This window comes from Gallus gallus, chromosome 5, assembly GCF_016699485.2.
Source record: "Gallus gallus isolate bGalGal1 chromosome 5, bGalGal1.mat.broiler.GRCg7b, whole genome shotgun sequence".
In the NCBI taxonomy this organism is placed as follows: domain Eukaryota; kingdom Metazoa; phylum Chordata; class Aves; order Galliformes; family Phasianidae; genus Gallus; species Gallus gallus.
In genome coordinates, this window is record NC_052536.1 from 25,565,024 (window position 1) to 25,589,599 (window position 24,576).

General features: G+C 40.0%; 2 protein-coding genes across 7 annotated transcripts in view; one reads left to right on the top strand and one right to left on the bottom strand.

The window, feature by feature from the left end:
* The window catches only part of UBR1 (ubiquitin protein ligase E3 component n-recognin 1), a 58,497-nt gene extending 57,428 nt beyond the window's left edge, over window positions 1-1,069 (bottom strand). For both annotated transcript variants that reach the window (XM_015287099.4, XM_015287098.4), the window contains exon 1: window positions 822-1,069. In XM_015287099.4, the coding sequence (XP_015142585.1) occupies window positions 822-1,055 (234 nt within the window). In that variant the 5' untranslated portion in view covers window positions 1,056-1,069. The remainder of the gene's footprint in view (window positions 1-821) is intronic.
* On the top strand, window positions 1,070-23,739 carry TMEM62 (transmembrane protein 62). Of its 5 annotated transcripts, none has more exons than XM_046942654.1 (14): window positions 1,070-1,282; window positions 6,008-6,119; window positions 7,220-7,357; window positions 8,385-8,430; window positions 10,343-10,484; window positions 12,550-12,674; window positions 12,822-12,944; window positions 14,113-14,268; window positions 15,221-15,380; window positions 17,051-17,164; window positions 18,111-18,195; window positions 19,706-19,810; window positions 20,661-20,779; window positions 21,680-23,739. In XM_046942654.1, the coding sequence occupies exons 6-14, from the start codon at window positions 12,556-12,558 to the stop codon at window positions 22,004-22,006; spliced, it is 1,308 nt and encodes a 435-aa protein (XP_046798610.1). In that variant the 5' UTR covers window positions 1,070-1,282; window positions 6,008-6,119; window positions 7,220-7,357; window positions 8,385-8,430; window positions 10,343-10,484; window positions 12,550-12,555; the 3' UTR covers window positions 22,007-23,739. The 5 variants fall into 5 exon arrangements, with proteins under 5 accessions (XP_046798610.1, XP_430033.4, XP_046798609.1 ...); XM_430033.7 differs by lacking the exon at window positions 1,070-1,282 and adding an exon at window positions 1,979-2,195; XM_046942653.1 differs by lacking the exon at window positions 1,070-1,282 and adding an exon at window positions 1,979-2,092.
* Window positions 23,740-24,576: the final 837 nt, after the last annotated feature.

The following is a 24,576-nucleotide window of genomic DNA, read 5'->3' on the forward strand; positions in this document are numbered from 1 at the left end:
ACAAAAGAGCATGCAGCGTGGTTAGAGACACTTTGCAAGGTTATGAAGGAAAGCTTACAAGGTCCTTTCCCTGCTGCCTCTGGACAAATCAGCCCTAAGAAGTGCTCACTGAATTAATATTAAGCCCGCTATCGAATTTAATTCAAAAAGAGGGGAGTTTTGTTCAGGTGAGAAACAGAGAGCTGTCTCCAACCCCATCCCTTTACACCTTCACTTCTTGTTGCCTTATTCACACACGGCAGAACAATGATCACTCGGTCATCTTTTCCACAGTAAAGTTACCTTTAATTAAGGAACAAAGTCAGAGCAAGATGCACACATACATTAAACGACTGAAGGATGTAGAAAAGCCCAAGGCTTCCTAGAAGTCAGACCTCGGATCATTACCTACAGGCCCAATTACGACACGGGACTTGGGCGGGGACGCCGCGGATGAGGCGCTGCTGCAGGCAGCAGACGACAAACCCCTACTCCAGGGCCGCCCCAGGCAGGCCCGCCTTCCCCGCGGGGCCAGAGCGGGGCAGGGCCGGCTCCCTGCCGCTCAGGCCGACGTCTGCCCAGGCCGTGCCTCTCGCTCCCTCCCGGCCTCCAGCCCCGCTGCGCGACGGTGCCTCAGCAGGTGCCGCGGAGACCGGCAGGCACACAAAGGCGTAGCGCGGTCCGGCCTAATGCTGCGCGTCGGTGCCTCAGGCCGTGGGCAGCCAGAAGGCGCCAGGGGCGCTCAGCCGAGCGGCGGAGTCGCAGCGCGGCACGGCACAGCACGGGCTGCTGCCGAACGGGGCCGGAGGGAACCGCGCCGTCGCGTCGCGCGGCAGCCTCACCATAGCCCGCTCCTGAGACTGCGCGGGGACCCGGCCCCCCGCCGCTCTCGTTGCCGTCGCTCCAACCCCTCTGTTGCCTCCGTCCGCCATTTTGAGAGCGAGAGAGGCGGCGGCCACCGCCACCGCCCGGAAGAAGCTCCCACGGCCACCGGGCCGCCGCGCTGCGCCGCCTCCACGGCCCGCCCCAGCGGCGGCACGGCTGCAGCGCGCAGGCGCCGCCCTCTCCCTGCGCATGCGCGGTGGTGCTCAGCCCCTGTAGGCGGAGACGCGGCGGGAGGACGAAGCGCTGTGTGCGTACGTGCGTGTCCCGCCCTGGGGCGGCGGTGCGAGCGTCCTGCTCTCAGGAGGCGGGTGGGAGCCTGGGGTGAGGTGATGCTGCTACCTCGGCCCGGCCGAGGAGCACTGTGAGGTGCTCATGCGCCGTTTGTAGCTGCAGAGAAGGCCTGCAGGTGTGTTTCCAGGTATAGTCAATAGGTTTTCCTCAGTGTGTCTGGCTGGGGGTACACTCAGTGTTGTTCTTACGCCTTGAAAACATCTGACAAGACTTTTCCACGGTAACTATCGCCCACCTTCACACTCGTTTTCTTTTTCTGTAATGTCCTAAATTGAGTTAGCAGCAGATTGACGCGGCACGGTGAGAAGTGCCGTGACTTGGGGCACATTGTGGCAGATGTTGAGGAGTGGCTGCAGGTTGATTCACCTCACCAAATCAGTCACCTGCAGTCACTGTGCACGTGTGGTGAGTGCCACAGCTTTAGGCAGAGGAATAATTAAAAAAAAAGAAAAAAAAACACTGAGAGTTTTGCAGCTTCAGCGGTGCACAACGAGAAAATTAAAAGTCAGTACAAATCTTCATCCTGAATGCATTGCAGGTCTGTAGTCGCCCCCTTCGGCGGCACCGCTGACAGCAGCGCTGCCGTACAACAGCCAGGCGTGGGCTGCGAACGCTGTGAATTTTGATGGGCTCACCTCGCGTGTCAGCGCCAACACGAGCGATCGCGGCACCCGGCTGCTGACACGCCGGCAGCGCGGACACAGAGCCCGATTCCCACGTGCCGTGCGGGGCAGCGGCGGCACTTTGCACCGGCCTCCCGACCGCGTCCCTCCCAGCCCCCGGCAGAGGCGCGGCCCGAGGGGGCGGGCCGCCGGGCGGAAGTGCTGAAGCCGGCGGAGGCCGCCCGGGGCGGGCGCGGGTTGGCGGCGAAGCGTAGGATGCTGAAGCTGGCCGCGGGCCTGCTGCTGGCGGCCGCCGTGGCGCTGCTCCTGGACTGGTACGCGCCGGCAGCGTCTTCGGCGCCGGCGGGTCTGCGCCGCCAGCGGGCCCCCCGGCCTGCCCCCGGGGCGGAAGCCGCCAACCTGCTGTGGGCGGTGCAGGTGAGCGGGGCCCCGCTGAGGGGGTCCGCGGCGGCGGCGGGGGTCGCGTGTGGTCGCGGGGCCCGGTTCTGAGATTGAGGGAGGCTTCCCGCCTTTTCTCTGTGAACGCTTCCCTTTGCTGTCCGTGAGGAGCGACAGGTGTCCGGCAAGAGTGCCCGGGAGTCGAAGCGTGATAAGGGAGGGGTAATTAAAGCTCACCTAATTATTGCATTAACCTGTGTTGCATCAGTACCCCGTCCTGTGTGATACCGGGCTCGGCTGCTCGTTTCCTCTTCCAAAGATCAGGAAACTTATGTGACAGGGAAATCGCTACGCTCTTTTTTAGCGTCAGAAGTACTGGGCCGGCACGAGAGCGACACAGCTTGGCTTTCGTGCCCGCGGCCTTGTCTGAACCCGACTGAACCCGGAGCGGCTCTGCGCGCTGCTGGCCGTGTGCCGGCCCGGCCGGGCGCCTCCTGACGCCGCAGCGCTCCCTGCTCGCTCCCCACACACTGCTTGCCTACGTGCCGGGTGGGCGCCGGCGGCTGAGATAGCACCTGGGCGGCTGCACCGTTCCTGCTAACAAATGGGCTCCTTCTGCTAATCCGCTCTTGTTCTGAATCCTGCCGACGCTTTCTCTCTGTATTAGCTGCAGGCAATGGTCTTAGCGTGCAGTCCAGCATACTACGAGTCCTATTGTTCCCTCCAATTGCTGTGTATTTTCTAAGCCAGTTTTTCCGGTGTTTTTTTCCTGCTGCTACTTAAAGCACTGTCACTGCAGAACAGTTTTCAAAATGCAATATGTGCTTGAATTAATGTAGATAACATCCCTATCTGGAGGTTTTAATCTCAGAGCCGGTACTACAGCAGTATGTAGCAACAGAGCTATGCTGGCGAGCTGCATGCACAGCTCTGTACTCCTCTTTGGTTGCATTACTTCCAGTGGAGTTCTCCCAAGGATAGGTCACAGCACAGCTAATTTGAGGCTTGGCTTTACTTTCGTGGGGTTATGTTCTCTTTCAGATGTGCCCTTTAACAGCAACTTTATCATTGCCCTAACTTGGAAATGAATCAAGCGCTAAATCCAGCGTTGTGCCAGATGATGTTATGGGAAACAGGCTGCAAGCTCCCTGGTGACTCCCCATGTCTACCCCGGGTCACTGGATTGAGCTTGGGAGATTCTGCTCCTCCCACGGCAGCTTCTGCAATGTTTTTCCTCTCATCCACAGGATCGTCTCCTGTGAAACTAAACTAAATAATGATCTCTCTACTACAGTCATCTATTAAGGACTTTTTCAACTTTCTTATAGTAAAAGTTCTTTACTTAGTACTAGTAGCTTTCAAATTCAGTATTTGCCCAAGGAGGTTGTGGATGCCCCATCCCTGGGTGTATTCAAGGACAGGCTGGATGTGGCTCTGGGCAGGTTGGCAATCCTGCCTGTGGCCGGGGGGCTGAAACTAGATGATCTTCGTGATCCTTTTCAACCCAGACCGTTCTGTCATTCTATAATTTGACAAGCTTACCATTTGTGTTTGGTTTTTTTTCCTGTTTCTCTCAGCTTGTATATCCTGTTTCTATAAGCCTCATAATCCTCCCTTCTTAATGCCTGCCTTTTCTAAACAACCTTATCTCTAGATAAGGGATGTGGACGGTGGTTTCTCCTCACCCCTAAGGTTCCTCCAACCCCTTTTTGATGAAAGCCACTTCCTGTGTCTTAGTGGGAGAGGCTTGCTTTCTGGACAGGTCAGGTGAAGGCAAAAGAGAAAAGTAATGTGGCAGGTGGACTTGTATTTCCTTTTGTGAAATTGATTTCCCAGTTTCCTAAGAGCATTACAAACTTTTCCCCTTGCCTGCTCATTTCCACTTCTTTGTAACTCCTGTGACCTTCATACTTCATGGTTTTTAATAATGATAAAGTTAGTTTCAGTTCTGCGGAAGTGCTGGGATGCTGCAGCTCTTGGAACTTAATAGAAAAGCCTTTTGTAAACCTTAAGCTAGTATTGTAGTAGGGAAAAAGAATGGGAAGACCATTCTAGAAAATCAGGCCTCTTGACAACTGTCTACTTATGGCGTTTGAGATTTACATTCTCTGTTGTTATTGGTAGAGCAGGAGAAAGGTTTCTTCTAAGACCTTTTGCTCAAGAATCTGGAGACAGCAAGGATAGAAATTTGCATATTCTCTGTTAGAATGCTGAGATAAATAAGTTGCAAATCCACAGACTTGGGAGGAGATGTAAGGTGCTGTAGCATTGTCAGTGATTAAAGTAGGTTTGATGCATTGAGGTAGTGTAGGAGAATTGGCACCCTGAACCCATGACTAAGCACCAGGTGAGAAGGTGTGGCTAACCCAGGGAGCTCAGGTGTGAGCAATGCACCTGAGTGACAGGAAGGGGTGGAGTGTGGATCCACCCCTCCTCACCCTCCATTTAAGGGTTAGCAGCCACGAGAGCTTGTGTTCTTTTTGAGATTGTATGCTTTTTTTTAGCTATTACTGGTTGTTGGAAGTGGTGAGTTAATGTTCTTTCTTTATTAACTGCTATTGCTCTGTAGTGTCTGTATGCTGTTCAAAGGTATTGTTGTCATTTGCCTTCTTCTGCTATGCAAGTAGTTTTATTGTGCTCTTTAATTCACGATAGTTTTGTGAATGTCTCAATGCACTTGAAGTTAAGATTACGTCTTAAAGCTTTTTTTAGCATCTAATTCTGGTGTAGAGGAAAGTTCCATAGAAACAAATGTGGGGTTTTACTAGACTAAATTCAGATAAACTGTTTTCAAGTATGTTAAAATGACAAAATAGAAGTTAAGGCATTTTATTTGAGTGTCTTTTTTTCTGGATTTCTTGAAGAGGAAAGAGTTTTATAAGAGCCAGGTTTATTCAGTAGAATGTAAAAGTTCATGTTGTTCTTTAATCAGTGATATCATAGACTCATAAAGGTTGGAAAAGGTCTCTAAGGTCATCTGGTCCAGCCACTAGCCCGTTGGTCAAATGGTCATGAGCATGTGCTTACTAATCTCTGTGCATGAGATAGTATTTGTCTAAATTGAAGAGGATAAAGCATTGATTTGACTGAGGTGGAATGGCTTGAAAGCATTCACCCAAGATATAGTTGGATAGACTTAATAAGTAAGTAAATATCCACGTACTTTTCTTGTTCTGAATTTCCTTCCTTCCCATTCCTTCTCTAAGGCTCAATATGGCTTTACTGTTGTGAAGGCTTTGACTGATTGGTTCAGAGATGAACAGTGTATTTCATGATTGTGTACAAGTAGTCTCCTTATTTCTTGGTAACTTCTGCATTCATGAAGGTATGTGGAATGGGATCAAAGTGCCCTCATCAGATTCCCATTAAAGTGAATAGGGAGATTATTAGAAATCCTTTTGCTTGGCTATTGGGAATCTTGTACCAGGTATAAAATGACTGCTTAGTGTGCTTCAAGTCCTAAGCTGACTTTAACCTATTCTTGCTTTGCAGAACTGTTTAATTCTCTCTTGCAGAAGGGTTGCTGTGTTGCAGCAGAAATTCATAGAACATGGAAGTCAAGAGGCTGCTTACAGCTATCAAAACTTATTGTAGATAGCAAGTATTTTCCCATACTGTTGTATGCCCTTAGAACTAAGGAGACTTGATGTATGTGTGATTTTAGGAGCTACAGAGGCAACACTGTATGATATGCTTGTTCTGCTCTTGTTTCTCCCTAGTCATCTGTTTCTGTACTTGCATCCTTGATACCAGTATGAATCAACGTGACTGCCCTTATGCTGCACTCTAGCATATTTGGCTTTGCAGAACAACTTGTTTAGGGCAGCGTTTCATTTTTCTCTCTTTTGCAGGTGTCAGATATCCATATAAGTAGATTTCAGGATCCCACACGAGCTTCTGACTTGGAAAAATTCTGCTCTGAAACAATCAATATAATTCAACCAGCATTTGTTCTCGCAACAGGTAAGCAATTCACAAGTGTGAATTTCCTGTTGAATGTGCTGTCAAATTAAAAGCAAATAAGCAAAATTCTAGGATCTCAGAATAGGGCCTTAAAACTTAAAGGTTTGTTGAGCTGTGGAAGTAGAATTGCAGGTGAAAATAGATTGCTAGAAGCAGAAGAGGCCAACTTCTGAACTTGAGAATTAGTTTTTGCTTAATATCTTCAATTTGATGGGAATTTGGCATACTATGTATAACTAAGAAATTAAGTTATGTAGCTATTTTTTCCCCTTATTTGTCACTATACCTAAGTTGTGTTTAGTAGCCACCTTCTTTTCTTGTAGAGGTTACGTTTCATTCTTTGTGTGTGAAATTGCGGGAGAGAGCAGTGTCTCTGAAAGAAATTAGGAGTCAATTCCTCCCTCAATTATTCTGCATTACAACAGTCCCTGCTTATTTATATGAAATTCTGCTGTGACCTGATGTAAGATTTTTTTTTCTGCTGGTTTCTGTTTGAACTTATTCTATTGCCAGGACAGGTAAAATCAGTCTTGCCATTTTTATTTGATACCTTACTTCTAATGTTGGAATGGATTAAGTTTTAGCAAGCAAATTGAAAGGATTTTGAGCCCTTATTGTAGATGAGATAAGCAGTTGCTTATCTGCTACTTGCTTTTTAAGTTCAGAGCTCAGAAATAGTTAGCATTCATCTTTCTACTAACACTGCAGGAAAGCGTTAGCATAGAAACAAAAATGAGAATGATTTGAACTTCAATTAGAGCTTGGGGAAATAGAGAAGATGTGAAGTCGAAGTCTCCATGACTAGAATTATCAGGGATAAAGAATGCATAGTACTTTATTTTAGCCTGTGATTAGTAAAAGTGTTGCAGTGACACACTTGATAGGCATTTGATTAGCTTTCTGTATCTGCATTAGAAGGCATTTACCCTTATAGTAACCTCTTAGACCAGAAGTCAGGAATGTCCAGATTGTACCCAGGAGGCCTGCTGCCACTAACACTAGGAAGCTTGCATTGCATGCTTGCCTACTTGGTATTTGTATGAAGTGCTTGCATGAGCTGTATGGATATCTCATTAGATTTCACCTTTGTACATTTGCAGGTGATTTGACAGATGCTAAGACAAGTGATAAATTGGGGTCTGAGCAGGTAGAAGAAGAGTGGAGAATTTACCAATCGGTCCTGAAGCGATCAAGGGTCAAGGAAAAAACTAAGTGGATAGATATCAAAGGAAACCATGGTAAGAAGGAACTGAAACATTTTCTTTCCTGTGATTACAGAGATGATTTAAGTAAGTTAAAAAATGAAGTGTTAGTAACAAGCATATTAATGGTGGTTATAAGTCAGTAGAAAGGCTTGCTATCCAAGTATCTGTTCCACTAAGGGCAATATTTTGTTTACAGGCACTTACTGGAATTTTAGTAACAAGGAAGTAGGAGTCTTCATGTATTGCTTTGCATGTCAAGTGATAGAATGTATCTTCAGATGTTAGTTTCCAGGTTGTTGTTTTATGAACTCCATCTTTTAATAGAAGAGCAAGCTGTAACCTTACTGTACTGAAGAAATGGTTTTAATTTAGTTTTCACAGGTGTGTTCTTATAGCTTTATATTCTAAAAGTAGTATGTGTTCATCAATAACCTTGTAACAGCTGGCTTGTATAGCCTACTGGAAGGGCAAAACTAGAAGGCTTAGTGCTGAGGTGGAGAAGTACATCCTGTTTTATATACAGCCCATAACACTTACTCCCATTTTCCTGGAAGACTTCTGTTAGCAGCTATAATGGAGAGGTGTGGGCCCCAGTACAAACATTCAGTTTGTAGTAGGACAGTTGTAGTACAGTGCAGTACAAACTTTTCCGGGTTGCTTATGTTTTACACATGCTACTCCCTGTTGCTATTCCTACTTCATTTTCCCCAGGTCAGTTAGGTCTTCATATAAGCCACCCAATCTCAAAAGCTTCTGTAAAGCTTTGTGGTGAAACTGTGTGGTTAGCTTTTAGCCACTAAATTACAATTTGCACGTCTACAAAAATTTTGCCTTTGAATTGAAACTTGAGTGAGAAAAGTATTCATACTATTGGGTCAACTGCATGAGGTATGTGATGTTTCCTATGTACAGTCAGACAATTTGCTCATTGACTGTGTATTTTTTTTAAATACAGCTTGCCAGTGCTTGCTGAGACCACTTTATTTCAACACTACGAAGTACAGACAAATAATCAATTTAATGTGAAAATGTATTCATTTACTTTTTTCTTCTCTTACAGATTCATTCAACATTCCACGCCTGGATAGCGTTCAGAATTACTACAGGTATTTTTATTTTCTACGCAGACACCATTTTATTCAATGTCAAAATCTGTTTTCAGTTGTCAATTATGCTTTCTCACTGGCTGTTCTGTAGCCCAGGATCACGTTTGCCATTCCTGCTACTGGTTAGTCATGTAGAGTGTACTCAGAACAGAATTCTTTGTTTAGACTTCTGATCTCTTAGCCCTGTTTATTTTGTAATTGCACACCCTGTAAATCTGTGTTTAGGAGACATTCTGTGCATTATATTTCTTGAGGACTTCTGTGGTTTATTTCTGTACCACAAGTGCTTTTGAAGAACCTTTTCTTTGAGATAGATGGGGAGGGAAAGAAAAAAGTAACACAACACTACTTTTTCATTCTACATACTTGTTGTCATGCCATATGGGTCTAAATTTTATCTGAACCATTTCTTCACACTTGAATGATTTTTAAAAGACTAAAAGTAGTAGTATAGATGGGGGGGGGGAAGAAGAGGATGGTGGGTGGATGAGTCTTGGGGAACTCACTAGAGATCTAAATGGAAAGATTGGTCAGGAAGCTTTCACCTTTTCCATTGGCTCTTTGGTTTGTATGTTGTAAAGGTAGCCACAGCTTTCACTGATATTCAATCCTTTCTTTTTTCTGCCCTTCACATTTGAACACAAAATGTTGTCTCAATTTCAGAGATGCTCGTAGTTCTGACTCTTTAGAAATGGGGGAGGACTTAGAAATCTAATTTCTCTTTCACAGTAAGCAAAGAGAGAAACATTTCTGATAGCTCACCAATTTGCTTCAGTTCCTGCAGCCAGGCAAGAGCAGATAATGTTTTCCCATGAGTTCACAGATGCTATCCTACAGCAGCTTTATTTGCAGGAGAACATGAAATTCAAATGTGGATTTACAGTGCAGGGGTGTATGTATGGCACTAATGAGGCTTTTACATGGGCTGGTTCAGTGCATGTCCCTGTATCTTTTCCCACAGCCTTGGCAACACAGCAGTGTATTATTTGTCTTCCACTCTATTTAAGTTATGATTGCTATCAGAAATCCTAGTGAATTGTGTGGGAAGATGTAGCACTAGCAAATTTGTAGGAACATCCCTGAATTCTTGGTGCTGAAATTTGGCCTGGACAGCATTGCTGTTTGGAAACATGTACGGATAACCTGCTGAAGACACAGCCCTCACAAAAGGGATTCAAAATGATTAATACAACAAAGAACGTTTTTCTGAAATGTGCCACACTCAAAGGAGATAGAAAGGGGATGGTGGAGTAAAGAGTCTTGTGGAAGGTTTTTTAATTTTCCACCTCACATCAGTAAACAATCTAAAGGACAGTATCTCTTTTTGTCTGAGACACACTGAATCCCTTGCATGATATCTGGTCAAATAATTCTTTGCTGCACGCTTCTAAGGCACTGTAGGCTGCAGGTACAAAAATATAGGCCAGGGAAAACAGTTAACAGAGTAAGATTTGATGTTAAATATGTATTAAAACTAAAGAAGGCAGCAGTTGTATTGAAACATACAAACGCGTGAGTTCTTATTTTACATCTGTAGTGTAAGCAGAGGATAATTCAACTGTTGCACATAATTTAAGTGAGACTAGAGGCAGAAACCTAAGGATTGTGGTACGGAGCTTGCAGTTTTCTTAAAAGTTAATGATGTTCATAAAGATAACATTAATTTCAAACTACAGAGATTCTGAGAGAGTCTTTAAGTCTTTATACTACACTGAAAGTATAGTGTGTATATATATATATTTACTTCTAAGTTCAGGATTTGCAATGTCATTGTTTTTTTTTTAAAGATTTTATTGCAGTAACAATATGGAGCTAGATCTAACGCACAAGCTTTTGCATTTATCCTACATGTGTCATTTTTATCATTGCTGCAGGCTTTCCTAATAACAACATTTCAATTTTATTTTGGCAGGAAGTACTCAGCCTGGCGGAAAGATGGCTCTTTCCATTATGTCCATACCACCTCATTTGGGAGCTATTCATTCATCTGCGTGGATGCCACACTCAGCCCAGGCCCAAAGAGACCCTATAATTTCTTTGGGATTTTAAATACGGTATTTCAGAATTCTTAATGTTTCATTTTGCTGGCTGTTGTATGGTGTATTAATCTGGGGGTGTTTTTTCCTTTTTTGTAATTAAGAATCACCTGAAAGATTTCTGCTCATTGAAAAGAGTTTCTATGTCTGTAAGTTAATGTGTGTGGAGATTTTGTAAAGAAAAATGAACGTACCTTTTAATATTTAGAGCCTATGTTTTCTCTCAAAAAAGAATCCAGTACAACAATGTCAAATTCGATTTTTTTATAAGGTTCTGTCAGTAGTTTATTAAAATTTAGCAAAAATGTAGTGGTAAGTACTTTATATACCGTAAAACTTTTGGAAACAAAAAATACTTCCTAATTTCGCTCCTTGCTTTGCTGGATTTTTGTTTTGATTAATATTACAGATAAGATGGTTGCACTAAGTTTCATGATGGAAATGTGAAGTATGAATATGAAAGAACACTCTAAAGAAATGTTATTTATTAAAAGTGACGTCCTGGTCTTCCAAGACCATAAAAACTACACATTTTCCTTGTTTTGTTTGTTGAAAAAATAACACAATTCCAATCTTCAAAAGAAATATCAGCTTCCTTTTGATTTTCTGTGTAGTTTGTATGTATGTTTTTGGTTTTTTGAGATACTTTTCTGACTTATTGCATAGAGTTACTATATCTTGGCAAACAGATGTCATTGAGGCTGTTACCACAGACAGAATATGACAAGTAACATGTTGAGTCTCCTTTGGATAAGGTTAGAAGAACATTTCGTTAAATGTTTTTAAATCACTTTAGGATACTTAGATGAAAGATGATGTAGGAGTGCAAGATATAGTACCCTTTTCCTTGTTTACTGTAATCCATGGGTATGTAGATCCACGGGTAGCTTTGCATACAAATTCTTAAGGAGTAAAGTAATGCCGTTCCAACTGGAGCTCCTGTCTGGGCTCCAAGAACTTTCTTGGTAATGACCCAGCACCAGGAGGTTGAAGAGCCTCACTTGCAAGTTTTTGCATAAATCTTGAGGTAAGGAAAAAGGTAGCCATGGGTCAGTAGACACTTGTAACTGTGTTAAGGATTAATCCTCTGCCAAGAATTTGAACAATAAATTGCATTTGTATCAGTGCATAGCTTGGGTTTCTAATAGATATCTTATGTAGAAATTTTCTTAGAGGCCAAATTCATAAGACAAATGAAATCTTAATTTCACTTAAATTAGCCACACTAACCCAGAAAGGTATACTGAATCAATTTGTTTTTAATACAGGATTTATTTCTGTTTCCTGTATTCATGCATTACAGCATTCATTTTTAGGTAGGAAGGAAAACAATATATTGATTCTTCACTATTTTACTCTAAAAGATTTGCCAAATAGTGAAAGAGTGGATTTGTACTCTTGGTTTTTTTTTTTCCTGCTTCCTGCATTAAATGTTTTGGCTTATGCTGGTATTGGGAGTCTCTCTAAACTGTAAGTGGTTGATGTCAAAAAGACAGTCAAAGAAATGAAAGAGAAGTTCAACTTGCTGTCTAAAGTGATACTTTTGCTTAACATTAACAGCAGTGTTAGAGTAGTAGTTCCAAGATTCAGTGTCACAGTTCTTCCAGTGAAATGACTGAATCACATGGTGTGCCATTCTGAGATCCCTTGTGGCTATAAGAGGCTGTCAAGCAAGTCAGGAAATAATAAGGGTGCTAACTGCATGGTAAACACATAGGTAAATCAACTGAAATGTTTCTTTAACTGTATAAAAAAGCAGTAGAAAGGATAGAAATGTAACTTAATGAAGTATGTCTTTATAGTACACTCTTCCTCTGTTAAGTTGCAAGGAATTTAAGTATCTTATTTTCATGTTTTTTCCAACATTGGATTTCTATGATATGTTTAGCAGTACAACTTGTTTATCCTAAAGCAACTGTAAATGTTCTCTATAGATAACAGATGAATTGCCTTCTTAGTTTCTTTCTGCATTTTTGTTACTATTTCCAAATAACCTAAATGGGTGAATAGTTAAATAGTTATTTTACTGGTTTTGTTTAATGGTTTGCTTGTTTGTTTTTCTCCAAACACCTGCCCACTTCAGAGACAAATGCAAGAGCTCTCTGTGATGGCCACAGAAAGTCTCCGCAGCAATCATACTGTCTGGTTTGGCCATTATCCCACCTCAACAATCATATCCCCAGCGCCAGGGATACGAGCATTAATGAGGTGAGATCTTTTTGTCTTTTTTTGCATGCGTCTTTGATCTGAAGTACACTTCTAGTTTGTCATCACGTACTGTCTATCACTTTACAGGTTTTCTGCAATGGCATTTCCTTCCTATCCAAACAATCATAATTCTTATTTTTTTATCAGTTCTGCCACAGCTTATTTATGTGGACATCTCCATACAATGGGTGGACTGATGCCAGCCTTGTATAGCCAACACCGCAGTGGCACTCTGGAACTGGAATTAGGAGACTGGAAGGACAACAGGAAGTAAGTAAACACTGTGAGCAAATTATTGTATGGACCCTAAGTAGTTCTACTTTAGTACCTTTTTATGCTATTTGGAGAATTTAAGAGAATCATTAGAGCTGTCTGACTGGTAATATTACTATCAATGTTTTTGAAAAATGTCTTTATGAAGTTTTCCTCCCTGTACCAACAGTGTGCTAATAAATCACATAAACTAACTTTTGATCCATTCTTGATATTTAAGAACTAAAAAGATGGCATCTAAATGTCTATGTAATGTGTGTTTAATATTCAAAGTTGGAAAACATTGTAATAAAATTCAGCATCAGTACTTGCATGGGAACTGTTGAATCATGGCCTGAACCTCTGATTGTGACCCCCTGAGGCAAGCACTGAGTCAGCCCTGGGAGCACAGGTGAAGGCAATTCACCTGTAAATGGAAGGGGTGGAGCCAGGCTCCACCTCTCTTAGACCCCATTTAAGGGCTGACTGCCACTGAGGAAGGATCTCTCTCTGGAGATCCCTCCTTGTGGAGTTTCCTGTGAGCCTACAATGCTGGTGAGCACTTCTATTTATCTGTGATTATCTTTTCCAATGTGATAATCTTACTAAGCCTAACTTCTCTATATACTTATTGATCATCCAATACTTTACATCTGTATTCTTATTGACTTTACAGTACTTTACGATCCATGCTCTGGGCCAGCTGTAGGAATTCTAGAGATGAAACATCTACATGTGCTGTTACTTTAGCAGCATGTCAAAAAATGTGATGCTATATGGAATGAATGGTAGTATTTTAGCTTTTGTTCTGCATTAATGCCAATAGAAATACATTTGTACTGGCAAAAGCTGATCTTTGCCTATGGTTAGAGTTCTTAAACAGGCACTATAGAAATGAATGTTATGTCAAAGAATCCAAATATAATGTACATCTCCCTCATTCATATGCAAGATTCAACAGACTTTGATGTTTCAATTTTTGAGCATTGCTTCAGTGGTTTGTAATCAAATGAAACTGATGAGAGGTAACCAGCTGTACATTTAATACAGCAGTCAGTTAACATACGATTGAGCACAAAAGAGTAGAAATAGAAACTAAGTCAAACAAGTTCTGTGTAGGAAACTGGGAAGCATGTGTCACCTGGGCATGCAGTAGTTGTGTCAACAAAACTTTCTTTCATCTTAGGTACCGGATCCTTGCATTTGATCATGACCTCCTTAGTTTTGTAGATCTCACCTTTGAAGAATGGCCAGCAGTTCTCATCACCAATCCCAAATCCTCCCTTTACAGCAGTTCTTTTCACGAACCACTAGTGAAAATTCTTTACTCCACTCATATCAGGTACCCTATAATAATCTCTTGATTTTACAGTATTTCACAATGTTTTAATAGGTGCAGTATTTCATGGTATTTATTTATGTAACATACACCTTAAAAAAAATTGTTGTTATGCCAATAAATACAAGTATATTAAATATGCAGAATCACAATCAAAAAGAAGTTTGTTGTACTTCTCAGTTTAGGAAGCAGTGCTTTAATACTTGCCAGTTTCCTGCTTAGAATCTCATCTGAACATTTTTGTGATCATATTAAACATATGAACTGGTGGAATAATTACTATAACTACATTTCATTTGATTGACACATGTTCCACCATGCCTTCTCTATTACTACCGGACATGAAAGAAATAGGACATGCAATATATTGAGTTGATCTTAGTATCATTGTTTGTCTGGCAGCACTTAATAGTACCTATAATCATGTTTGTTGGTATCTCAGATCTGTAGTACCATTCTTGTGTTCCACTTCATTTCTTATAAATTCAATTACAAACAGGAGGAGTTTATACTCCCAGTAGCAAGAAGTCAAAAACAGGAAAAAAACAGCAAAGGAGTTCAAAGAGTGGTGATTTTTAATGAAAATGTCTGAGCATTATCCAGCTGTATGTTTGCAGAACGATGTATTCAACTAATGTTAACAAATGTTTTGACAGCAAGATTCTAAGTTCTAATATTATTTCTGCCTGGACTTTGAAGATCTATGTTTTTGTCAGCCCAGCCCAATTTCCTGTTCTGTTATTTTGCACAATGCTGTATGGGACTTTCTTTGTTAGTAGTAAGAAAGAGCTCTGTATTATCATTTGTCTACAGATTTTTTATCCTTTTTATTTCTAACTATCTCCTTTGAATTATTAAGTCTTATATGACAAGGGGAAATCTCTTGAAGAGATGATGATGAATCTGCAACTCCTCTAATTAGATCTGTTTATTTTGCTGTTGGTTCAATCCTTAGAATTCTGGTCTTCTCCCCTGCTGCCATTACTTCTGTCACAGTCTATATAGATGGAGTTCGCTTGGGGAATGCTCATCAGGCGTCTGGCCCTCTCTATGTGCTGAAGTGGAGCCCACAGAACTATAGTGAAGGGACCCATCAAATAGATGTGACTGTCCAGGTAAGATACCTATTGGCATTCTTTGTGCTGAATCTTTATTTAGTCATGTGTGCCATCAGCCTTCACGTAACTAGAGGGAAAATGCATGACAACTGACTTGATATTTTTCTGATGGATTATGTTTGCTAAATAGAATAGCACAGACTACTGAGCTCTAGAAGATTAATAAAGCATCTGGGTAAGTGTAAGGTTTATTATTTTTCATGAGAAATATTAAAAAAGGGCAGAAGAGCAAGTCAATATTCAGAAATTTTTGCCTATTACTCAAAAGAAACCATGTATCTTGAACTTAATCCTCAAAGATTATTGGGATTGATCAGGGAAAATACAAAGAAGCATTATGTTAGTTCAGAATGCAAAGGAACTGGGTCTGGAAGGTTTTGGAGATGGGAATGCTGCCTGAAGTTCTTTTTACAGCCTCTTGCAGGCTGAGAGGGAATATGATTTCTGTTTCCCAGAACATCGAACTTAAGTCACATTGGATTGCTGGGGGGATAAAATATTTCTTATTCAATGCTTCTGCTTTGCAAACATATTTTATTTCTGACCCTTCGAGTGGCTTTTAAAGAACCTAATCACACCAGGGAATTCAGCTTTGTCCTGGGTTCAGTTTCAGCTGAGTTCCACTGGGCATTCTTCCTCACAGGGCAAGGATTATAGGGCTCCATTATTCCTCCCGGTCCCTCCATGCCCTCCAATGGCTTTTCTGTACTGTCAGTGTTCTACCTCAAAGCTTGTTACTGATTTCTGTGATGTTTTGTTTAGGGAGGCTATATTTTATAACTGATTTTTACTTTAACTACTGAAAACATATGCACAAAACTAAACAACACTTGAAGAGTGTTATACAGATTTGTATGGCAGTAGTGGTGTTTCTTGTTGAATTCTGGTGGTTTTTTTTTTTGCAAATGAACTTTAAAAAATCTGAATTCCTTTCCAGTTCTCAATCACTATTATGTCTAGTCACTGAATAGTTGGAGGAAAGAGGAAGATGGAAGCCTTGACTTTTATATGTCTGGAGAAAACACAAATACTTGATTGCTGTGCATTGTTTCTGGGGTTGTCTAAATTTTTATGGTCTCAGGTGTCACAGTAAACATACTGAGTTCTTTAATATAAATAGCCAGTTCAGTATATCCTGGGAGATAAGATATCAATATTACATCTGTACAAATATCAAAGAGTTCTGTTTAAAAAAAAATACAGCAGAAATGGGAATGAAAATGCCCTACTGGATCATGAGGATACCTACATTAGTTATAAGGTAACCGGCAAATATGCCAGAAACAAAGTAGAGCAAAGCTTTATTTTTTTTTAAAGCCAGGCTATTATCTCAAATTGAGCTTTCAAAAAATAAGTGTTGGTGGTAGCCAGCAAAGAGTTGCTGCCTTCCATAAAACTGCTGAATATCTGAAAGGATGTCCTCTATGTGCAGGACTTTCAGACTTAAAAACTACAATCTCAAATTTAATGGAGTTGCAAAATTGTTAGGAAGTAATGTTCTGTATGGTAGAAGTGTTTTGATACTGCAGTATGCATATATCAGTCTGCTTTCCAGAAATGCCGAAGGGATTAACTTGCTACTTTAACCTGATTTTTTTGTCATTTCTTTGTAATGTTACATTGGCACTACTTGTATATAATTGGTTTCTTATTTTATTTCAATCTAGGATGCTTCTGGAAGAACTATCACACAGGGCCATATATTTTCTATGGAAGAAAACCATCCTCTTAGATTTGGCTTTTGGCCATCTGTTATTCTTCTTACTGACCACTATGTTCTAGTAAGTGTTCTCAGTAAAACAGCTGTCAGTCTGTGCTGGCCTCCCCACAGACTGCAGGATGCATTTTTCTAATTTCCAGTAGACTTTAATGCACTTTAGTTTTTTTCAGATATAATTCCACTGAAACTTCACAGGTATTTCAGTTTTCATTTCTCCAGGTGCGTACTTCAAATGTGAAGTTTGCATGAACTATGCATGAACATGGAAGGCATAAGTTGCCTTCCATGGTTTAGTCAAAATTATCTGTTTTGAAGTATATATACACACAAATTTGTGTAACTAAGAAATGGGAAACAAGCTACTGGAGATATTAGAAAAAGGAAATATTAAATCAGATAAAACTTCATCTTTTGTATTGTGTGTACTGGACAAAAAAAAGTCTCCCATCAGCTGCTGATGTTATAGCTAGCTGTAGCAAGGAAGGCAAAATTCCCATTGACTTCAGTAAGTTTCAGATTATATCCAGACATTACAACTCAGTACATGGGAAGAAGGCATGTAGTAATGGTTAAGGTGTATTTCTGGAAGAGCACAGTAATGTCCACATGACTGCAGACAGTATAGAAATTGGCTCAAAACTATTACATTAATTAATAACCAGTATTCCTCCCAGTATCTTGAAGTGCAGTTCTATACAGGACAGTACTGAAAAAATATTTTATGTAGGAAGTGTATTGATGGAGTTTAAATACATGTTTTACAAACACCACTTTTAAAAGATTCAAGTATATTGTCATACATCCAACTGAATTGAAGTCAGTAAGATGCAAGTAAATGTAAATCTAGTAACTTAAGTTTCTTAATTCATTGATGCCATAATGCTAAATAGCATTGAATATCTGTTTCAATTAGAAATCTTTGTATAATTCTATCAGTGTCTAAAAGGGATGCTTAAAGGCTGTTAATATTTCAGAGCTGGCGTAGACTTAAAACTGTTTGTTTTCAGGCTCGTACACTCTTTGGACTGATTGTGCTGATTCAGATTGCCTTGCTGGTTGTTTTCAGATACCTCCAAAAACCAGCACTCAAAGGTATGAACCAATGTTTAGCTGTTTTGGGGTTTTTTTTTTTTAGAGGATCTTATTTTGCCTAATCTTATTTACTGTTTATCTGCATGTTAACAATATGTAAATAATTGTAGTTATTCACCATTATGTTTTGCATCCAGCACTGTGCATTTTAATTGGGTTCTCAAAAGCTCCAGCTTTGTTTTAAGAGGACCCAGAAATTCTCCAGTATATCAAATGAAGTCAGTTGAGAGCTTAAACTCAATCAGGTATCTTCATTTAAGCAAAAAAAGTCAATTGAAGTCTAAAGGTTTCATCTTAATTTTTTCCACTGAGGAAAATCTGATGCATAGGGAAAGTAATGTTTTATTTTGTTTCAGTCCTGTGTGTTCGTTTCACTACAGCTAGTGCACAATTGTCGTTATTGCTGTCACCAAAGTGGAGAAACAGATTTCCTGCTACAACAATCATTTTTGTTGACCTTTGCAAATGACATGTACAGGCTTCTGTCTTTATCACAATAGTGTCAGTTCTTGTAACTTGATATTTTGCTCATGATAAATCTGGTAATTGAAAACTAATACTTTCAACTTAGCGGTGTTTATCCTTTAAACAATTGTTTGAACCACACCTTACTAATGAGATTATTTTAGATGCCACCTCCTTTCCTATTCATGTCAGTGTATGTTCCTTCCGTTCCATAATCACGTAGCACTGTGAGGCAACTACAGCAACTTTCTACATAGAAAGAGAAAGTATTTTTTTCAGTTAATTTGATGGACTTCAGCAGTTAAAGTAGAAAGAGCTAGTGCTTCATGATCAGCTTGTCTACACTTGTGAAACACTTGTCTACAGATTAGTGAACATATTATAGAGCTCTTGATTTCCAAAGTTCAAGCTTGCCACCTGGGAATTAGTGTTTTGTGAGAAGGGCAGCCATATACAAGGCCGATTTATAAAAGCTAACTTCATTTCGAAGGCTCTTTGGATCTCAGTCTATGAATTAACTGCTGCAGTTAAGCAACTACTATTAATTTGCTTTTTTCTTGCTAGTATGACATGCTTGTCAGAATGCTGTTGTTTTAACATCCAGCCTTAATTTTATCTCAGTTGCTAGTAGATTTCATCAAGCAGATCTAATCAAAGAGTATCCTGTAAACCTAGTCCTTTGTGACCTGCACAGTTACTGTTTCAAATTCTTACTTTTCATTTAATATGAACTTTCTCCATGTTTTTCATTCTAGCTAACTTCATTTTCTGGGTATAGAATGGTCACTCAGTTTTATTTACGTACAGTAAGTGCCTTTGTTTAGAATGCTAGTCTTTTTTTTGCTATTATTAGCATTGTAGTATTCACTAGTTTCTTATTTCTATTTGTCACATTCTAGAAATGAATTACCTTTCATTTGTTCTGTAGCCATACCAAATATTTTTATATTAACTGAATGAGTAACATACAAACTTATCTCAAAGATGTGTATGCGTGTTACAGCCTGAATCAAGTTCATATTTCTGAAATGTTGCCTCCTTCTAGAAAAGCCAGGACTACTGGGTCTGACCTCATTTTCCCTTCATGTCTTCAGTAAAATAAATGCCTTCTATTACTCAGTTCTGGTTCTGAATTTATACACTGTTCTGGGTAAGTAACCTAGAGTACTGGAGGACATAAGTTACTTTTTGGAATTACACATCAGATTCTGTTGGAAAAAAAATGGACTTCAGAGATCTTGGAGAATAGAGAAAAGATACTTAATGTGTGTGAAATTAATGTGGAACTTCAAAAGTTGGAAGTCTAAGGAGAATAAAGGTTTATTGATGAAGAGCTGGACTTAAAACATCTTCAAATAGATTTAGCAAATTATTACATTATTTTGAAAGCAAAACAAGTATTTTTCATTCTTAGTTTGGGTTTCAGTTATTCTCTGAGTAAGATCTGTGCCTTGGCATAAAACAAACACATAGTATGTACATCTCACAAAACAAATTACTAAGATGTGTCAGCTCTAATATTAAGAATTTTAGCTTTTCTCTTATAAAATGTTTCTAAAATAGCTACTGTTGTGGAAGTAACATGGTGCAGGCTATGCATTTTGACTTGTAAACAATTCCAGCTTGGCTCAGTTTGTGTGACTGTCTCTAAACTTTACTGTAATTCTCTGGTAGGGTCAGCACATGAAAGGATCTATCTTTTCACTTCTCTCATGAGGGAAATGTTACCTGTATTGTCACAAATTCTCAGTGAGATTAAAACAACTTAGAAGTATTTTGATTGCATACTACAGCTCATTGATAGACCATAGCAAAAGGTCAGGATTCATTCACATCAGGAATGTTCATCAGATTGCTGTTTGTTAAACGTGAAACGTTTAATACTACAGACAAACAATAGAGTCATTATACTCAGCCAAGTGTTTTGATCTAAGAGTTAGTGAGTTACAGCACCACCAGAAAATACAATATAGAAATACGTTTGTTTTTTTTTTTTTCAGGACCATGGTTTGTAGGCGAATTGATAGACGGCCAAGTGGGAGCCTGTTTTTCGTTTGGGGTGTTTGTTGGTGGTTCCTTCTTTCGGGGTGGTCTCACATATGTGGTTGGAATTTTACAGGTATGTGTTTAGAGATGAAATTGACAAACTGCTCTCCTGAGAATATTTTGTTGGTTTTTAATATCTTTTTATAAAGAAAGGAGTTTTGGAAGGATGAAGAAGATAAGTAACCGTGCCTGACTATGGCAAACTTTCTAACCTTTCTTCTAACTTAAAAGGTAGGACAGAAGGAAGTTGTGCATATGTTCCTTACACTTCTGTTTGATGTGGCCTCTAATCCTGACATCCAATCTTTACACATTTACTCTTCTCTCTGAATTTTTTTGTCCTTACAAACAAGTTGCAGTAATTAAGCAAAAGGAATGGCCAGGGCAGCTGTTGCATGCTGAATACTCTTCAGATCAGTAGGTGTCACTCTCCATGTAGACCTGAGTCTGGTTTTCTTACTAGTCCGATCTGGCTGCCCTCTGCATTTCTCAGCTGCCTTAGTCTGAAAGGCAAGCTGTACTTGCTCAGCATCTAAGTCTGAACAGTTCATTGTTGCCTTCATCAGAGTCCCTCCCTTGTGGCAGTGCTAACAGTTGTTTTACATCACATTGGGCTGAGTCAGAGAGCTAAATTGGCACAAAGGCTTTCATTTTTTTTGTTACACTAGTATTTTGCCAAGTTTAGCTCCTGTAACTACTCCCTTAACTAGATCTAGGAAGAGTCAGGTGCATATTAGTGCTGTGCACTGCAAGAGAGCAGGCAGGAATAGTTATCCTGGGACTGAGGCTCAGGCAAGCCCAGCTCTCTCAGCTGCAGTGTCTTGGAAGTGCAGCCTGAGCTTCTGGCTTTAGGAATTGCACTCAGCATTTGAAATGGACAGCTTTGTGTGCTCTTAATTTTTTGTGTGCTTTGTGTCTTGCCCAGAATATTTGGCTTGATCATTGTTGTCTTTTTTCTAATTTTTTTTTTCAGATGTTGTTTTTCAATGTGCCATTAATGGCCTATCTGTGCTGGTGCCTTTTCCTGCGGTGCGAAGGTCACAGTTTCTGTTCTCATATCCATTACGTCCGACGGCCCTTGGTTGTGCTTATTCATCTGGCAATGACACTCCTGCTGGCCTGGCAGGTCTATTCTTGCTATTTCTTGCAGCGAACCTACGGGACCTTGGCTTTTGTCTTCTCCCCCATGAGAACATGGTTGGTGGCCCTGACTTCATTTCTGATTTACAAAACCTGGACGTTTCAATCATCTGAGCTCAGAACTTACATAGTAGAAATGAAAAACTGTCAGAGCTTCTGAAATACAATACAATAGTCAAAGTTCTTAAGATGCAACCTACTGTTTTGTGTTGCTGGAATTCTGTACAGACCAGCCATGAAGTCGTAAGATCTGAAGCTGCACCTCCATTGCTGCATCGCTGCAGTAAATGTATAGAAGTATGTATTATATACATGTATTATACAGTATGCTGCATATGTATAATACAACATGTTATATAATACCATTATACATTAATACAGTATGCAGTTAATAGTGTAATCTCTAGTATGTTTTTTTATGATACAAAGCAGATAAGTCTGTATGGATTACCAGTGGAAATGTTTACTTGTTACTACTCTGAATGGAAAATATTTTCAACTCATAAATTCTTGATTTTTATAATGCTGGGAAAAATGTGAATAGATCTTGATAACAAGCTCCAGGATTTGTGCGTAACCGTACTTTTTATTTCAAGATCTGCATATATTTCTAGAGGATTAGACCAGATGTCCTTATAAATTAATATTTATTACAAAGGTTCTGTGTGGCCTTCACTGTAAGAGTCTGATGTTTGCACATTTTTTAGTTCATAATGGTCTATAGGAATCCTTTATAGGCTGCTGGGTGTTTAGATCTGTATTTGTGTGTATGTTCACCTGAGCCATGGTCCTAATCTTGTCCTGGGAGCACCAGTTAATTAATGTGCTCTTTATCTGGAAGGAAATAGTTGTTTACCACTGTTGAGGTTGCTGACATTTTTTCTCCCAGTTGACTATTGAAAGGACAGTGAATGGTTGCCACTGGAATTCATGGCTGTAGTTGAAAGTTCATTTGCTTTAAAGCAAAGAATGGCGAGAATTGTCTCAGGTTGGAAGATCCAAAAGGAATCCCATGGTCTAGTGGCTGTATCCTCACTAAGCGAGAGGAATCAGGGCTGTGTTTCTGGGTCTCAGCGCCACCAAATGACCTGGGAAACTCATTTCTTCTTGTATTTATTTTTTAGACAAGAAAAAACTGTTCCATCATGAAGAACTTAAGAATCTAGAGCCAAAAGAGCTGAGTTGTCTTTACTAATTACAGATCTACTCTGTCCTTCTTCTTAGCCCCTCTTGGAAACATGGGAGTATTCTTTTACAAAATGGTAAAACATGAAGTCCTTAAATTCTAATAATGGTTCTTTGTTATACCTTAAGGTGTGTGATTGCTAAGCTTCCTGCCTCAACGTCCTTACCTTTAAATTAAGGTGAACACTGGCCTGCTTCATAAACTACTTCAAATGTTCCACTCGCAGCAGTCTTATGTAATTTTACAGTAACTTATTTATGGTTTATCAAGGAAAAGGAGGTATAACTTATTTATGTCACCTTAGAAAAGACAGTAACTGTACTATAGAAATATGAAAAAACAATAAATTGAATTAGAAGAAAATGCTACTTAAAACTAAGACCTCTTATCTCTAAAATAAGAGCCTTTCTATTCCTTAATTCCCATTCCTCTGTGATTGACAATATAGCAGGAAAAAGATATTAACAGCCCTTGTTTGTGTAAATTAAATACCCTGTTAAGAAAATACTTTGCTTACCAGATTGTCCTTAGCTGCTATGTAAGTGTTTTGTAAAACTTAGAAAATCAGAAAGGCAGGGCTCAACATTTACTTGTGAGATACAACAGTGGAAATGTAATGACAAATGATATTTTACAAAGTTGATAGAAATGCAAGTACTTTTATTTGATCTGAGAGCGTATGAATGGCAATAAAATGCTTCATACTTGCAGCCTGTGGGAAGAACTTTTTCCTGGAAGGAGATGGATCTTTGTCTGTCATCTGCCACCACATTCTTACATGATAGTCAACTATACTTTTTGGTTCTGTTGGATGTTTGGTAGATGGATGGAATTATTTTAAGAACTTGGTCATGCTAGTCTTAGTGTGGCAAGGAAAGGTGTTTTATTTGCAGATGTGTTGTCCCTGGCTCTGAGGACCTCCCTAAGAATGTCATGCTGTTGACAAGTGGTTGATGTGTGAATTACATATGTATGTGGGACTGATGTAATATCTCTTAAGTGTGAGATGAGCGGGGCTACCCTTCTGTCCTGATCTCAGTGAAAAGCATGGTATAGGGATTGAGAATTCTACTCTATGCAGGAAGGACCTCATAGCTCATGTTCTACAGGTACACCGATTGCAGTTCTTTCTTGCTTGATAGAAGAGCAAAACTGACCTTGTTTCATGTTAATTCAGATTCCTCTCTTTCCTTAATCTCCTTTTCAGTACTCTAGAACTTTAGCAGTAAAATGTTAACTTTTCTAGTTGAACTATACAACTTAATATGGGAAAACTCTATTTACCACTATTTGCTTGAAAATCTCTTAAAATTGTTTATCTCAGCAGAATGGAAGTTCTCAAAAGCACATAGGGAGATGGGTTCTAACTTAGCTGTCCTTATATGTATAAGCATGTGGTTGCCCAAATTAACTGCAGATAACAAAAATCACAAAGTATGTGAGTTTTCCATTAAAATGAGGCGTGTGTGTGTGTATGTGTGTATATATATATATATAGGTTGCATGAATTATAGCCTGTCTCTGGGAAGACAGCACTAGTCACT

What these genes read in the sequence shown, in the direction of transcription:
- TMEM62 (XM_430033.7), top strand. Translation starts at nt 2,034, where the DNA reads ATGCTGAAGCTGGCCGCGGGCCTGCTGCTGGCGGCCGCCGTGGCGCTG. An exon ending in AAATAGATGTGACTGTCCAG is followed by an intron (nt 15,381 to 17,050) that starts GTAAGATACCTA and finishes ATTTCAATCTAG; the next exon opens with GATGCTTCTGGAAGAACTAT. An exon ending in ATGTGGTTGGAATTTTACAG is followed by an intron (nt 20,780 to 21,679) that starts GTATGTGTTTAG and finishes TTTTTTTTTCAG; the next exon opens with ATGTTGTTTTTCAATGTGCC.